General features: G+C 41.0%; 1 protein-coding gene across 1 annotated transcript in view; it reads left to right on the top strand.

The window, feature by feature from the left end:
* ube3c (ubiquitin protein ligase E3C) overlaps nucleotides 1–10,275 on the top strand; it is a 30,046-nt gene extending 19,771 nt beyond the window's left edge. The window contains exons 19-24 of the mRNA XM_082546056.1: nucleotides 1,909–2,156; nucleotides 4,895–5,107; nucleotides 7,041–7,229; nucleotides 7,317–7,383; nucleotides 7,490–7,620; nucleotides 9,181–10,275. Of these exons, the coding sequence (XP_082402182.1) occupies nucleotides 1,909–2,156; nucleotides 4,895–5,107; nucleotides 7,041–7,229; nucleotides 7,317–7,383; nucleotides 7,490–7,620; nucleotides 9,181–9,351 (1,019 nt within the window). The 3' untranslated portion in view covers nucleotides 9,352–10,275. The remainder of the gene's footprint in view (nucleotides 1–1,908; nucleotides 2,157–4,894; nucleotides 5,108–7,040; nucleotides 7,230–7,316; nucleotides 7,384–7,489; nucleotides 7,621–9,180) is intronic.
* Nucleotides 10,276–17,613: the final 7,338 nt, after the last annotated feature.

Genomic DNA, 17,613 nt, shown 5'->3' with positions numbered 1-17,613 from the left:
GCCTCAGTTTCTCTTTCTTAGTGGACAGAAAACAGCTGCAGTGGCACCTGGTGTGATCTTCTGCTGCTGGAGCCCACCTACTGCAAATTTCAGTGTGTTGTGTGTTCAGAGATGCTCTTCTTCTACCGTGGCTGTAATGAGTGGTTATTTGTGTCTGCCTTAAGCAGCATGACCATTCTCCTTTGAACTTTGACCTCATCAAGGCATTTTCATGCAGACAATTACTGCTCACTGGATATTGTCTCTTTTTTGGATCATTCTCTTTAAAATCTACAGATGACTGTGTGTGGAAAATCCCAGCAGATCAGCAGTTTTTAAAATACTCAGAAAAGCCCGTCTGGCACCAGCCACCATGCTAAAAATTACTTAAATTATCTTTCCTCCTCATTCTGACGATCAGTTTGAACATCAGCTGGTTGTCTCGACCATGCCTATACGCCTAAACATATTGATTTGCTGCCTTGTGATTGGCTGATTACATATTTGGATTAATGAGCAGTTTCCCTAACAGTGGGTGGCAAGTGTATACATTAATACTGTTTTTACATTTTCTGATGGTAAATAAGTTCAACCCTCTAAAGGAACCTTTTAATATTTAATAGATCGATAATAATAACAAGTCAAAATAATTGCAATTTTATTAATTATTTAAAAAAGGAACCAGTCAGCTCGATAAAATGTTCAAGTTTTAGTTTTAATATAAAGGTGACATCAAAATGGAACAGGAATATTTCCTGTCGGCTGCACTGAATATGAAATAATTTAGTCACTGTGTAAATGGTTTCACAGGGTTACTCAGAAGGTCAATGAGGGCAAAAGTTAGGAAGAAGGTAGAGGAAGTTATGTAAGTGAATGTTTGCAAACCTCCACTAATGTGATTCTGTCAAAATGGCCTAAAAATCTGGACTTTGATCTTAACTTTTACAAGTTGTTGGGCCTCTCCGCTCATTTCTTCTCCTTTGCTGTGAGGCATAGATTACTTTGATGTGTTAATCACTGTTTTTTTTATATGCATTTAATTGTTTCTATTCACAACAGTTTATATTTTTACTTGCAAAACTGATTTCCTGCTTAGAACAAAATAAAACTACATAAATATAGGGGTATTTTAAACAATGGGGGTCATCCAGCTGATTACCAGGAAGGGCATGTTTGGTAAACACAGTCACATTTCATTTGTTAGCTCATAAAAGCACTTAGAAAATAAGTCAGCAAGGTTTGTTTAATCGGGGGGAAAAATCAGACAACAGATGATTTTAAGCTTTAAAAAACATATGAAAGTGTATTTTTTATGATTAGAAATACTGAATGCAGTGTACACGTGATGTAAAAAGCAGCATGTTGTGACTGCTGATCCACAGGGCTGCCAAAGAGTTACAAGAAACTCAGTCTCCTAACTTCCAAGAGTAACCAAGGTCAAACCGAACTTTAAAGTAATGATGCAAGAGTTCAGTTTTGTCCTGAATTATAACAATCTCACTCCACTTATATCACAGGAAATGGTTTGTTTCCTTATATGCCTTTAAGCTAAAACTATTGTTTTAAAGCTAGCAGCTAGCTTTGTTGTGAAAACCTCCGTTTATATGCTGTTCTCTCAATTTCATGGCAGGAAATAGGTTTGTGATCATAAAAACTGACAACATGACCATTAACTGTTAGACTGAAGATACTGGCAGTGTGTCTCAATTAATTTCCCTGCTGGAAATTACTATAAAAAGTAATGTGAAGTGAAGAATAAAAAATCTCTGAGATCTTCAGGAGGCTGTTGGTGACATTTATGGAGGGAAAATAAATTCAGTTTACTGTGACCATGAATGTTATCAGAGAGTGTCTTTAATATTTATTCTTGTTGTACCTTGATGAAATCTTCCTGATGTCCCGTGTCTTTTTTTCTTTCTTTTTTTTAAGAACCGGACCTAAAGAAGAGGATCAGAGTGCACCTGCTGAACGCTCACGGTCTGGATGAGGCGGGAATCGACGGAGGTGGGATCTTTCGCGAGTTCCTCAATGAGCTCCTCAAATCAGGCTTCAACCCCAACCAGGGCTTCTTCAAGACGACCAACGAGGGCCTGCTGTACCCCAGCCCCGCTGCAGAGATGCTGGTGGGAGACTCGTTCACCAGACACTACTACTTCTTAGGCAGGATCCTCGGAAAGGTGAGCCTCCAAAGTAAAACACTAAGAAATATTAACCTATATAATGGAGGAGTTTGTCAAGAACTTAAATCTGGCACTTGCGTGGGCTTTATTTTCATTAATGAGCAGTTTGCGTAATCTGTTGATAGCATTGTTTTTCTGCCCCTTTCCTTGCCTGATGGCACTATTTATTAGAGCCTAATGTTTCTAAATCATCCTTAATGCATGTGGTGGTGATTGTTTATCAAGATGCCTCCTTCAGGGGTGTGCGTTGTTGGGAGGGGAGGGGGGGGGGGGGGGTACCATCTCAGTCTGGAGAAGAATTACCTCATGACAAGCGGTCGCCTCTCAATTAGATCTTCCATTAGCCGATGATTCCTACCTCTTGTTTGTGTAGTGATCACATTTGGTTGGCACTAAATCAGCAGCTCGTCAGAGACAGGACATAAATAAGCGTTCAAAGCATGTGGTAATAGCATTTTGATCTCTTTTACAGTCAGGAACATCCAGGTCTCTTCTCTCTTGCTCGGCCCTGGGTGGTCCAGTCCACTTATCAGAGCTCTGAGCCCCCCCCTCCTCTCCTCTCCTTTCTTCTTCTTCTCTGCATTCTGTGGAAGTGAGACATGATCAATCAGCAGTTACAAGCTCCCCACCCCTACGTCTTGCAACATTGTGCTCCCCAGAGCTAATGGTTCAGGCAATTAGGCGGTGGGAAATTAATTTGAATTTGACTTTCAATTAACCTTACCTTAAGTTCCTCTTTCTCCATAAAAATGGACGTTTGAGTGGCCACTTGAGAGGTGTATTGATATTTGTTTAGTGCCGTTATTGCCTGGATAAAAGGCAACCGTTTATATAGATTGGGATTGCATCACCGCTGCTGCAGTGTGCACAGTTCACGGCGCGGCTCAAAGGACACAGGAGATTAATATTGTTAATTAATGTCCGAGGCGTGCCATTGTTGTGGAGGTGATGTATTACAGGCAGGAGTGGCTTGTCTGGGGGTACTCACTGAAAGTGGATTGAACATCAGAATAGAGGCCGGCCATCATCCTTCTTCCTCACTTGTCCACCCAGCTGACAAGCTGAAAGATTTAAGCCACAAATGGGAAAACATGAAAACAGGTTACTTTGCTGCTGCGGTGGCATCGCTTCAACCTAAAGATTAAAAAGTTGCGTTTAATCTAGATGGGAGCATGCGTTTGTCCAAATATCAAGATTCTCTTCCAGCCTCTTCGGCAGTGGCCTTTTCTCTTTGTGAACTGCTTTGATCCGACCCAAACACCAGCTCTCTGCACAGTCTGCTCTCTGACTGATAGTTCTGCACTGCTGATTGATAGAGATGCGTTTGGAAGGCATTATAATTTTATTGATTTTTAATGTTGTAAATTAAGGAGTTTATTTGGCAGCTAACAGAATGCACCTGCAATGTTGTTGGCATTTATTCCACCTGATGGTGCCGCGATCTGCTTTAATTGCGTTGCCACTGCACTCACTTATATTAAAAGGGCCTGGGCCATAATAATTAATTCTTTCCAGCCCAAGTCATTTTGGCACAATTTCTGGCAATAAACACTCATAAATAAAGTAAATGGCATTGAAAAAAATAAGGCTACAGGTTTTTTCCATATACTTAATGCTGCCTCTTCCCAGCACAAGTGTTATTGATAGGTTTCAAGGGGCCACGCCGCGCATATGGTCTGAAATGAGTCGCGGCCACAAGAGAAATGCTAAGTGGATTATTTTGCATAAAAAATAGACAATGTTTGGAGTTGCACAATTAACCTGTGTTTAGAAAATAGCCGTGATTTATGCTTGCGTGTGTGTGTGTTTAAGATGCATGCATTATGGAAATCCTCTAGATTTATAATCCATTTAGCTGATGCGGTCAGGGTTTTTAGCGCAATCATTTATAAAGACCTGTATATTTTAATGTCTCCAATGGGCTCTTTTTCGGACTATTCAAGTACATTAGCTTTTCGTTTTATGAGTCACCTGCCCGGCTGTGGTACTTAATGGCATTTAAGGTCAAGGTGAGAATTGGCATTTATAAAGTTTGAGTCCGGTGAAGCAGAAGCGTGTGTGTTTGCGGTAGGTTGTTTTGTGTATTTTCAGATGTGATCAGATGAAGTCTCTATCACTTCGTTCATTGTTAGGAGTTTCAGGCAAATGTGATATTTTGTTGTTATTTTTTTTCTTTAATTTGTGCTTGCTAGCATTTTGGTTGCTGCTGGAAGCAGGCTCTTAGTTATTTAATTGTGGTGTTTGATGCAATGAAACTAAAAAACAAAAGGGCAGAAAAAATGGCCACTTGAGGTTGCCTCTAAAAGTGAGTAAATCTCTGAAGACGCTGAATAATTTAGGAAGCGACGTATTTGGTTTTCCAAACGGTACAGTGTTCCCGTTCACCTGGACTGTAGTTTGAATATATTTGGCTTCTCTGGTTGGACAAATACAAACTCTGAGGGAGGGCACGATTGATACAGAGAAATACATTTTAATTGGAATCGAATTTAGAATCAACTCCCTGTATTAAAAGTTGCCTTAATGAGATGTTGCTTACTGCTAAACTTGAATGGATTTGGTGCGGTAAAGGTAGATTTTATGCTGAATGCAGAAAATATTATACAAATCAATTTTGAGTTTTTGTCAGAAGGTTTAAACCCTCAATTAAAAAACCCCCAAAACAAAACAGAATTTCGTGGCAAATTATTTCTTGATGCAGGCTTTAAGGGATTAACATCAACATTTTCCCGCAGGCGCTTTATGAAAACATGCTGGTGGAATTGCCCTTTGCGAGTTTCTTCCTGTCCAAGCTTCTTGGAACCAGCGCAGATGTGGACATTCACCACCTGGCCTCCCTGGACCCAGAGATGTATCGCAACCTGCTTTTCCTGAAGAGCTACGAGGGTGACGTGGAAGAGCTGGGCCTTAACTTCACCGTGGTCAACAACGATCTGGGAGAAGCTCAGGTGACCGGGGTTGGGGACAGGGTGGGATTTAGTTGGATAAATGATTCACGTGTACTTTTTTTTTTCCATCTCTTTGTATCCTGGTCATGCTTAGCCGTCTGTCCTTCCTCCTGTTTGGTTTCTCTTTGTGGCGTTAATAATTCATTTCCCTCATAATGTACCACTTTTCAGCTCTGAGAGAGATAAAGCACGTCACCGCTGTCACCCTAAGCCCTGCTGCGGTGCAGCGAACACAGCAGCTCTGTTGACCGTTCCACCTGCCTTTCCCCGAGAAATTACCTCACAACACGCCTGACAGAAGCAGCTAGCTGCTCTTAAGCACGCCCCCTCCAAAGCTCAAGGCTCCGGAGGTGAACAACCACCATCACTCTGAGTCACCTAAGCCCAGACCTGCACTCTGCACGGAGCTCCTGTTTACTCAGGGTCTTAGCGCGTCGTATTAGCTCTTCTCAAACACCTGAAATGGTTGAGTCACGGTACAGCCCTCCTGGTCGCAAACACGACAGGGAAAACAATTTGTGAAAGATTAGGCACACACCCGGGAGCAGTCTGCCCTGCATTTGCCCTCGTGAGATAGCCAAAGCAAGCAAGATAACAATAGTAATTCTCTTACATTAGCACATAATCAGAATCCACTGTGAGTGAGAAAAAGACAGAAAATGATTAACTTTAAGTTAGACCACAAGCAAGTGCAAAGGTAGAAGCTGAAAAATAACACAAAAAACCACAAGAAAAACCGCTTACATTATAGTGCGGTCTGGCTGAGTATTGCGGCACTGAACGCCTTTGTGAAGCTTATCGATCAGTTTTTGTTAAGAATGCGTCAGAGGTGCTGATTCATCACCGCTGCAGTTTCAGACAATAGTTTTTATTTTAGTTAAACAAATATCCTGTAAAGTGTTTATCGGTCAGTTTTTGTGACCGTCTGCATGCGACCATTGTTAAAAGCGGCGTTCCTGTTTGCCACGTGTTGGAGGTTTATGAGAAAAATAACAAACAGAAAGGGAACTGGTTCCAGCATGACAACCTGATCCAACGTGGCAGCTGAAAGTTGTTCACTGCAAAACGATGATGTTGAGCTCATTTTAGTCGAGCTATCTGTGACAGTGATGCTGAAAATCAGTGCAAGTTCATATTTTTCTTCATCCGGAAGAGTTTGAGCTGATAACTGGCACTTTAGGTAGAAAGACACAGAAAGGTGGTTATCCATATTTTGGCCAGCTGCAAATAACACACTGACTAAAATTAGGAAAATTAATGCAAACCCAGTCCTGCAGCACCTTGAGATGAGATTTAATCCGCCGTGTGGATCGTCCTGATTAAAACTTTTCACATTGCCACGTGGTGCAGTGTTGCAGTATTTGCAGGAAATGCAGCAGCAACAAAGGCAGTGAGTATTTTTTAAACCCCTGTAATCAATTTATTGGAGTAAAAGAAAGAGGAAATAAAGTTTCTGAAGTCACGTTTATACATGTGAGTAATTTAATTGTCTAAACACTAGATCTCATATCCCAAGACAGCGTTGGAAAAAGATGAACATTACTTTTTTTTTTCTTTTCTTACTCCTGCGGATGCTATGATGTCATCGCACTGCCAGCTTTATGAACTGAGACGAGCACATCTTATCAAGTGCTAACTGCTCTAAAGCTAATGAAAAGAGAACACTGGGCCAAATTGTATTGGACCAGATGTTCAGTAGTCGGGCTATATTTGGAAACACTGAAGTGCACTTCTCCTCACACTTGCATGGAGAGAGCTTTACCTTTAATCAAAGTGCTGCTGAAACTATTTTAATGACCTTTGTGTTATTGAATTAAATCCTGCACGTTGCAAATAAATACTCGAACGGTCACCTCGCAACTGAAGAACTTTAAAGAGAAAATGAAGAACTGTGAAAGAACCGTGTAAATGCCTCGTGTGCCTTCTGATGCAGGTGGTTGAGCTGAAGCTTGGAGGCAAAGATATTCCTGTGACCACGGCAAACCGAATAGCCTACATCCATCTGGTGGCTGACTACAGGCTCAACAAGCAGATCAGGCCTCATTGCCTGGCCTTCAGACAGGGTCTGGCCAATGTGGTCAACCTGGAGTGGCTGCGCATGTTTGACCAGCAGGAGATTCAGGTATTCTACACGTGACATAAATAACTGAACCTGAAGAAACATAAAATGTGTTAAAGAAGCTAAAAATATGCTTTGTACATCTTAAAGGTTCTGATATCTGGGGCTCATGTGCCAATTTGTCTCGACGACCTAAAAAACTTTACAAACTACTCAGGTAGGTACAAAGTGCTTTATTTTCTTGTGTATGTTTTTTCTGCAAATTCTCATTTATAGAACTGAGAAATTTCATTCTAACTTTACACCCTCATCGTCATCTTCAGGCGGGTATTCAGCCACTCATCCCGTCATCCAGATCTTCTGGGAGGTGGTCGAAGGATTCACAGATGACGAAAAGCGCAAGTTGCTGAAGTTTGTCACCAGCTGCTCCAGACCACCGCTGCTGGGCTTCAAGGTGATGTGGACTCCCCCCCCCTTCTTCTCTCTGCACTTGCCTTGCCCACCATTATCCTCTGGTTCTCCTTCCTCAACAGAAGGGAGTGTTCCCTCTTTAATAGGCTTGTAATGAAAATGCCCAGACTGATAACAGCTTAGAAAATGATCGTTTTCAAATTAGCTGGCGATAAGACCCGAGTCTTATCACCACGTCCACTGTTGTTTTATAGTTCATGACCTTCCTCTGCAGAAGAAGTCTGTCTGCAGCTTCGCATGCGTGGGCTTGGCTGGAAAAACCTTGGCTGGTCAAATATTGCCGCTCAGAACTTGGTAGCCTCTTGAACTTTTCAACTTTGCGCGGCGGGGCAGAAAGCAGCAGTTTTCTGCGAGATTAATATGCAAGGAAACTCCATCCATCTACTTCTGAAGACCGTTTGCTGAATCATTACCGCTAACCTCCTATTTCTGAAATGATTTCCTAATTGGAAGCTGTTTCGCTTTCTCACTGACTTGATTTGTGGGCCACTTAAGTAGTTTGAGATAGGAGAAAAAAGGAGAAAGTGTTACTCTGAGCCATTAAACAATTTTTATGTCATACTTTGTCAAACCAGAAGGTGTAATCATGATATGATTGGTTTTAGTACTCCTTGTTATTGTCATCGGTTAAGAAAACTTGATTTTTGCGCTGTGGGGAGCAACGCTCTCCTCCTCTCTGTGTTTGAGTGTTGCCTTCACTCCACCATTGATAAATATGACTCCGCTCCTCCCGCCTCCGCTCGTCTCTGGGCTGCAGAAGGCGGTAATTCGTAGGGAAGCGGCCCCTGACCCGGCCCTCAGCTCAAGCCAGCTAAGCTTTAATTAGCTGTCGTGATTCGGCCCAGGATTCATTAGAGGAGAAATGGCTCTGTCAGGAGAAGCCGTTTAAAAAAGATGATGGAAACTCTCCATTTTTCCCCCCCAAAATGATGCCTGCGGTAATGACACTTTCTCAATAAGCAACGATAGTTTAATACGGTAATTGTCAGAAAAATGGGGTCATTATGGCCAAACCCCTAAAGAGCCATTTAATCGGGCAAGTGTGGCCGCTGAGCCATCTATGCTAACTTTAAAAAGCAGGATGAAATCAGGGCGGAGTACCTGGTGCGTTGGCCCGGCCAGTGATGGAAACGGTCCGTGTCACCGCCTGCGGATGAGGTGGCCTCATCGGCGAGAGGCTTGATTTAAAAAAATGCCAGCTAGACAACATGAAATGACCATTCCTCCAGCGTCTCATCCAAGGGTCAAACCGTGGGCTGATTTCCCCACTCGGTGCCTTTCAAGCACTAAGATTATTTCCTCAATTTATACTTCCACTGTATTAGCTTAGCACTTAATGTCTTTCTTTTAACATTTATCCCCTTGTGGAAGTTGACAGTTATTGCTTAATCTGAATTGGTTTTGAAATTGGGATCATTACGGACACGTGTTGCCTGTCGCCTCATTTTTTTTTTCCTTTTAATTTCCATGGTTCTTAAACGCCTCGGGGATGTAGAGATTTCTCTCTATCAGTTTCTAATTGAAGCCCTTCACTCATAAACAGGAGCTTTACCCGGCCTTCTGCATCCACAACGGAGGGACTGACCTGGATCGCCTGCCCACCGCCAGCACCTGCATGAACCTGCTCAAGCTCCCCGAGTTCTGCGACCAGCACCTGATGAGGAACAAGCTGCTGTATGCCATCGAGTCATCCTCCGGGTTCGAGCTGAGCTGAGCTGTGCCTCCAGACATGGACGCCACAGAAGTGGCTTTGGGGTGAAAGACTGAAAATAGACGAGGGAAAGCAAACCATGCACTGACTGATTTTACTGTTTGTGTGTGTGCGTGCGTGCGTGCCAAGCCGATGGTGAGGAAATGCTCCCCCACAGACTGAAAGAAGGGTGCTTTTAAATCATTTGAAATGTTGAATCCCTTCTTATTCTTCAGACAGATCAGCAGCTTAGTTAAATTTTGCAGAAGGTATTTTGTGCATACATTTAAAAAACAAACAAAAAAACAAACAAATGTGTAACTGAATGGAGAAATGTTTTCACCAAAGATTAAGCGGCATCATGTTGAAACAAAAAAAGGCAATATAACAACAGACTGGGGGGGACAGAGTGGGCAGGACTGTAAAGCCAAGGGCTGTGGAGGCAGGAGGAGCTTTTGTGTACAGCCGTCATGAATTTTCACGTAGAGGTCGGTGAACCTGCAGGTTTTTGTGATTTCTCGAATTGTTATTATTCCTAGTATTAACCGTCGTGTCTGATAACGATACAGTAAGTGTGCACACGCCATCTGAAGAATAGAAATGACTTGTCTTGCTGGATGTTTGGGGAGGGGAGCACTGAAGGTTGGTTTTTTTTTTTGTGTGAATATGTATATGTTTACAGCTGCTCTTGTATTATTCATCTATTCAGTATTTGTACAGGTTTGTTTTTCCTCTCTCCTTTTCACGTGACGAGTTTCTGTTTTCACACACGTCTGCTTTAAGGTGAACGACCCCCCCCCCTCTCCTTCCTCCTGCAAGTTTGCTTTTTAGTAGGGGGAAGCAGCAACTGTGTCATGTTTGATGAGGCTTACAGATGATCAGTGTACCAACAGGCTGAAAAAAAAAATAAGAGTGTATGGAAACAAATAAACCCACTTTTCTTTTTGATTTTTTCCCTCCATATTTTCTTGTTACTTGTAATTTACAGTAATGACCGAGACATAAAACAGTGCTTTGTGGGAAAATCTCCTCTTGAGTTTTATGGCCTCTGACATATAATTAAAGAAACATCCAGTTAAGAAACACTGAGCAGAACTATTCTGGCCTTGAGATGCATTATCGGGCTGAGCACAAATTAAGATTGTGTGCGTTTGTCATAAATCTACCTGGCCTCTAATGCAGTGCAGCCCTTGAGGAAGATATCCATCCCTATTTGGACCGAGTCCATCTCTCCATCCTCGCTTCTCCGCCAAAGCAGCCAGCTCGCTGCCCCCCTCTTCTCATACGCCGCACATCCTCTGGGCCAGAGAACTCAAAGTGGTAATTGGGTCTTAAAAACCAGACTTGTCATTGAAATGAGGGATTCATCTCAATTACTATAAGATTTATTTAAGACTATTACCAAGTGATGGATTATAACTGACAAAGTTAATGCAGGATGTTGTGAATCATCTTCACTGCGTATGCTACTTGAGCTTGCTCATAGGATTTTTAAGGGCTAATTGAAGCTTTTAGGCTTGTTTATCTTGCAGCGTAGCGAGGAAGCATCAAAAAAATCACTTGAGGGTGTTTTGAGGGGGGTGGGATTGTAGCCTGCTTTCCAAAACAAGATACCAAAGTGAGTGTCCCTGCGAAGCTGGCATGAAAACATGGATTTTAATTAACATGGAAGCAAACCTGAGGTTTAAACTGGCCATTTACTGAGCGCACTGACCAAAAAAACTGGGACATAGCTCCAGGTTGTGGATTAAAAGATCTTAGTTAAGTCTCTGCTAACATATTTCTTGTAGCAGATTGCCACCTGGTGGTCAACCTTTAGTGCTGCATGGAAACGACTTTGAAAACACCTGAAGACCCTCTGGAAGCCTTTCAAGGTCACGAACCAATAACAGAAATATCAAAGCAATGAATTCATTTGTTTTTATGAATATGGCTCTCCTGGCACTGAAGCCTGTGAAGGAAATGTGGGTTCAGTGGCTTTGGCATAGCAGTACATCAGGACAGGGAGTGCCTGTGCTGCCTTTCTGCCTGTCTAGACATGAAGACTGATCAGCCCAAGCTTATTTGAGTTGTGGTTGCCGTTTAAATTAAATCTGATCGATTTTTAAGTCTCATTCTTGTTGTCGCCCTACTTTGTTACCACGTCAAATTCAGCCACAGCGATCACAGAAAGGCGAGAAAATAAAGAGTCTTAAGTGAAGTCTTTCAAAGTATGGAAAAGCACTGACCTATGCATGATATCTATTTTTGCTGTGATTCCTCCCACTCAATGGGTCTAATTAAATCCAGACTGCCCTTAATGCCCAGTATAATTAATAGCTATCTGTCATTTTCATTGGGTCTTCTTTTGCTGGCAAGAGCTCCGGCCAGCTTTTACTGCAAAAACGACCTTCATCTTCCATTTAAAATCAATGCAGGCCTGTAATTTCAGCCTCACTTCGGTTTGAAACTGCAATAACCTGCCCTGCTTTATTTGACTTCTTTGGGTTAGGATGAGTTCACCTCACTGCTTATCAGTTCCTCAGATATGTCTTCTGTGCGTATCCTACATTTCTAGAGGGTGACCCAAGGGGAGATCATCTTTTAAAAAATAAATAAATAAATATTGAAAGCCAGTATGCAAATGTGAGAACTTTACCTTCTTATTTCATAGTTGAGATTTCATGTTGAAAATAAGCTCAAAATTGAGTCTGAGCCTTTTCTTCTGGTTACATTTGACAGTTTTGATCAAACAGTTTTATAATATCTTATAAACAGTCTTATAATATCGTATAATATAAACTAGGCCCTGGCTCACTAAGCCTTTTTCAGTATATCAAATTCAGCCCAACTCTTACACCTGTGCAGAGGCGTGATACTGAGAATTATTTACAATTAAAAGTCCCACTATCACACTGCTAGTGTAGTGGGTATCCTCTTATAGCAGGGAAAACGGGTGAGCTTACATGGAAACCTGTCCCTCCCCTCTCAATGGTTTTGGATCAGGCTTATAATTACAACAGACACAGGTCGTATGTTTCTCGTGCGCTCGACAGGTGGCGCAAAAAGCCGTTTGTCTGATTCTTTTGCTCCCTGAATGCCGCGTGAAAGCGCTTCTTATGATCCGGCACGTTTCTAGGTTTGTTAGGGGATATGCGAGGCACGTGACAGCCTCGTTTCATCGACTGTGCGCGCGTGAACAGCAAAGTCTGGTGTTGGGTGTCATCGCGGATGTGTGAGCAGGACACCGCAACGACGCTGCTGTCCACGCTCAATGACGTGCTGCTTTCAGGTGTCCCTCGGTGAAACGCGTACCATCAAAATTACCATAAAACGGGAAATAAAAACAAACGACAGACTTTGCAAATTTCTGCGTTTCAATGATTAAAACATTAATATAAAAACTAAATTGAATAAAAATAAAATGAGTTTTAATGATAGTTTTAGTTTTTGTCAGATCCCAGATCTAGATCTCCACAACGTCCTCCTCCCCTCACCCCAACCGCTCGCGGCACATGACGACCCTCCCTGCTGCAGGTTTCTTCCTGTTGAAATATTATGGAAAATGTTTTCCTTGCCACTGTCGCCAAAACGATTGCTCACAGGGCTTATATGATTGTTGGGGTTTTCTTTGTATTAAGGAAAGTGTTGTTGTGATTTGGTGCCATATAACTAACATTAAATTGAATTGAACTGAACAGAAGAAAGGTATTCATTTCAACCAAGGTATGCAGAAGAGCATCTTTGAATGCACAACATGTCAAGGCTTAAAGCAGATGGGCTTCAGCAGCACCAAGACCACACCGTGGGCTGAAGCTGTCAAGAACAGGACAGTTCACAGCTACAGTTCACACAGGCTCACCAAAAGTGGACGATATATGAAATGAAAAAATGTCGCCTCAAGCTTATGGAGTCTCAGTTTCTGCTGTGACATTCAGATGGTAGGGTCATTTTTGGGGGGTAAAGATAAGAGCGTGGCTCCATCCTGCTTTGTATCAACAATTCAGGCCACTGGTGGCTTAATTGTGCCATTAAGTTATTTTATTACATGTAAGTTTTGAAATATTTTTGTTATTTATGTACAGTATAAAATGTTAAATTTAATGGAATCTGGTCAAATTATTATTTGATTAGTGTGCATTTAGTTAATACCAGCGCATCTCCATTAATGATTGATTGTTTGAATAAATAAACCTTTAATTATATATCTTTTAGTTGCATTCATGTTTATTGAGGTTGAAAACTTGAGGGGGACATGTTCTTGGGACAGTTTGGGCCGCTTAGTAACAATTGAGCGTCTTTTAAACTCCACAGCCTGCCTGGTACTGCTGATGACCATGTTTATCCTTTCATGACTGCAGTGTACCCATCTTCTTATGGTTTCCAGCAGAATAACGAACCACGTCACAAAGCTCAAATCATCTCAAACTGGTTTCTTAAAGAAAACAGTAAGTTGACTGTACTCAAATTACCTCCACAGTTTAGATTGCAATCCAGCAGAGCGCCTGTGGCACATGGGCTAACGAGAGATTCTCTTGAGGAATGTGCAGCGAATAATTCTGCAGCAACTGCCGATGCTATCATGTTGACATGGACCAAAAACTCTGAGGAATGTTTTCAGCACCTTGTTGAATCTGAGGCACAAACAATAATGTGTTGACAGCGAGTCAAGTGCTTGTGTTGTATTATCTCATCTGAACTTTCTAAATCTCAGTCTGTCAAATATTATCTATATTGCAACTGATCTAAAAGAAAACCAACAGTGACAGTGATGAAAACTACACTGAAATTAAACATTTTAAACAGTAAATGTTAATATTTTATTTTCTGTTCTTTAACATTGTCCTACATTTTATTTATTTATTTATTGTTTACTGCACTAAATCTCATATTAGCCCTGTGATAGACTGGTGTCCTGGTATAGACTTCAGCCACCCTGTGACTTTGAATTAGATGGGTGCTCAAAAAAATGGATATATAGATGTAGTTTTATATGAATTACACAGAGTTTTATATGAGAATGTGCATTTATCTGGGTGGTAGGAACTGGTCTGGAACATTCACAGTTTCAGACCAGGTAGATTGTTGACGTATGCTATCAGAGGGTCCCATGTTGTGTGGAATTTGCTGATGGATCAGTTGAGAGTACATCTGATTTTTTCCAGCTTGCCATTTTGCATAACATCCCTTATCCAGTGGTGGTGTGATGGAGCAGTAGTAGACTTCCGTTTAAATAAAATCAGGCGTCTTGCTAATAATGACGAAAAGGCAATGACCCTCTGTAAACGGGCAGGGGGAGCAGCAGTCATTATACCAGAAAAATTGAGACCAAGGGGGAAGGCAAGATGTTATAGGCATAGGCTTTAGAGATGACATCAAAAAATGATAACCAGAAGGGAGCAATTGTCAGACAGGACCAGAACATATAAAGGGAAGTAGCTGGAGTCTGTTTACATCTATCACACAATGGCTCTACGTTTGGAAATATTTTTGCTAGTTTAGCTTTTGAGAAATGTAACCTGTGTAACACTTTGAATTGTATTAAGGAATGTCTTGAACATATAGAAGACGAATGGACCCTGTTAAGAGCCATATCCCACTCTTCATAGAAAATGCTTGTTTTGCAGGAACTGAGCTAACAGGTGGCCGTGACCGATATCAGGCACCAGTTATTGTGTCTACAGCTGCCTCCACACATTCTTTTATACTGATATGTCTGCAGATTTCTAAGTAATTATTCAGTTGGTTAAAAAAACTATAGATTCTAGTGATCCCAAATAAAAATCTAACCTAACAAAACCTTTTAGTAAATATCCTCTCACTTGTCAATGGCAGTCATCAAGGGCAGTTTCGACTGATTACCCTCATTCAGCAGGCAAAATGGCTATAACAATGCAGAAATTTTTTTCCCCCTACTCATTTATAAATAGTTCAGGTTATCCCGTTGATATTAATAATATTTGTCACTGAGAAACAAAGTTAAGTGTAAACTGAAGGTCACTTTTACCCCTCTATGTGGACCTGTGCTTACATAGTGATTGTCTACCTTATTTGAGCACTCCAATTGCCGTCTTACTAAAAACCTCATTCACACATTTGTTCAAGCACCTTTTGCCCTATAATTCACACACTTACAAGGGAGGCAACTCGGGATTCACTGTCTTGCTCAATGACACTTTGACATGCAGACAAGGATTGAAATACCAATCAGTAATTAACATTGGTAAGAGCTGTAATTAAAATAGTTTATCACATTGACTGTTCTTCCTCTCTTTAAGACAATTTGGTGCTTTACTTTGTGCTTATGAAATTTATTTATTTATTTATTTATTTTTCTCCCGCCTGTCCCATTTGGTTCTTTAGCCATCAGAATTGTTGTCTGAAGACCAACAAGGATACCCAATGGATTTACTTTGCCAAATGGATCATCGTGGCATTGCCGTATTGGTCCATTTGGTCGATCTTTGTTTTTATTATTTATTATATTTTATTTTCAGATGTTACAGACGGGACAGACATGAGTGAGAGATAGGAAAGGGAGAAAGAAAGAGGAAGGAAAGGAAAAACAGAAGGGGAGAGGGACGGTGAGAAAGGGGGGGAGAAAAAAAATAAAAATCTCCTGGATCACCTGTTGAGAGAAGAATAGAAAACAAGCAAAAAAAGACAAAAAAAAACAAAAAAAAACAAAGCAACATACTAAACACAACACCATCGCATTAATCTAGCTAAGTGTAAACAGCAGTAAATACTAAATATTCAATGTTGTTGTGCAGCACGCAGGACAGATGTGCTTCGAAGTAGCAGCCAAGAAAGGTGTAATTTGGGTCTACGAGCAGTGAACACCCGTGTGCATACCTGTGTGGATCAGCGCGCTTGTATTCCAAAGGTTTCTCCATGTAACGATCTGCTAGGGAGTGTGGGGGGTGCTTATGAAATTTATAAAAGTAAAATACAGAAAACTGTTCTTTTTAAAAAAAAAAAAAGAAAAAAAAAAACAACCCCAAAAAACAACAACAATAAAGTGCAAAACGGAGAAGTTATAATGCTATGAAAGCCACTTTGAAACCTACCTGTCTGTGGAAATGAGACAAATAAAAATCCGCCTATTTCAGCTTTTAGGTTTCAAAGTTTTAGTTTCATTTTGACAAAGGGCTGGGACGAAGAAAACAGATGTATCCATGCACTACATTCGCTATTTTCATCCACAGGTTTTTTTTTTAATTCAGCAAAACTAATACCATAAGGTACAGATGATAGATTTCACATTTTTGGTAATGAAATATTTAAACATTATTTGTTTGTTTTTTTAAATTCACAATCTGGAAGCTTATTTCTGCCAGTGGAAAAAAAAAAACCCTGAATTAAACAAAACAAACAACTACTTTTTTGCCATATATAATTTAGAATTTGGGTTATTATCTCAAACATTTTAAGCATCTAGTTAAGCATCTCAAAATTCTGACTTACTAAATCAAAGTTTTTGGAGAAAATAACTAAAAATTGAGAAAATAACTAAAATTATTCAATCAAAATTTTAATTTAGTTCTTTCTGTCAGTCAGGAAATTTTTTTTTCAGTGGAGGAAACATAACACATTACACAGTTTTACAATAACTGATAAACAAAATTTAAAATGCAATCTATTTAACACTGATCTAGTTTAGTCTGGGGCAATCGTGGCTCAAGAGTTGGGCGTTCGCCTTGTAATCGGAAGGTTGCTGGTCAGAAGGCCCGGTGGCGCCAGTGTTCGGCAGCCTCGCCTCTGTCAGTGTACCCCAGGGTGGCTGTGGCTACAATGTAGCTTGCCATCACCAGTGTGTGAATGGGTGCATGACTGGATGTGTAAAGCGCTTTGAGGTCCTTAGGGACTAGTAAGTGCTATACAAATACAGGCCATTTACCATTAGTTTTCTGTCAGCAAGACTCAATGTAGATTAAAAATCCACATATAGCTCTGGAGTCTGAAGTCATAGGTTAGAGAACTTCCTCACACAGACAGTTTGTGAAAAGCTACACCGTACAACAACCTGAAAATGTTTTACTTTGACTTAAACTATCAAGACTTAGAAACAGGCCAGCAAAAGTAGAAATGTTATACCAGCAAATGTAATTAATTCCCTAAAACAAAAGGGGTGGGGGTATATTGCAACCTGGGCTGGGGCCACCCCATGACACCCATCTGGACACGCTCCTGCACGGCCTTGACGCTATGGGGTCATTGGGGCGCTCTCCACTTTTTCAAGGTTTTTTCACGTTAACCTCTTATAAGGGAGGGTAAAAACAGGCTGTCAGCATTTGTCTTGTCTGT

The sequence above is a fragment of the Aulonocara stuartgranti genome (assembly GCF_965226115.1).
Source record: "Aulonocara stuartgranti genome assembly, chromosome: 9".
Classification (NCBI taxonomy): domain Eukaryota; kingdom Metazoa; phylum Chordata; class Actinopteri; order Cichliformes; family Cichlidae; genus Aulonocara; species Aulonocara stuartgranti.
This window is presented reverse-complemented; position numbering and strand designations above follow the sequence as displayed.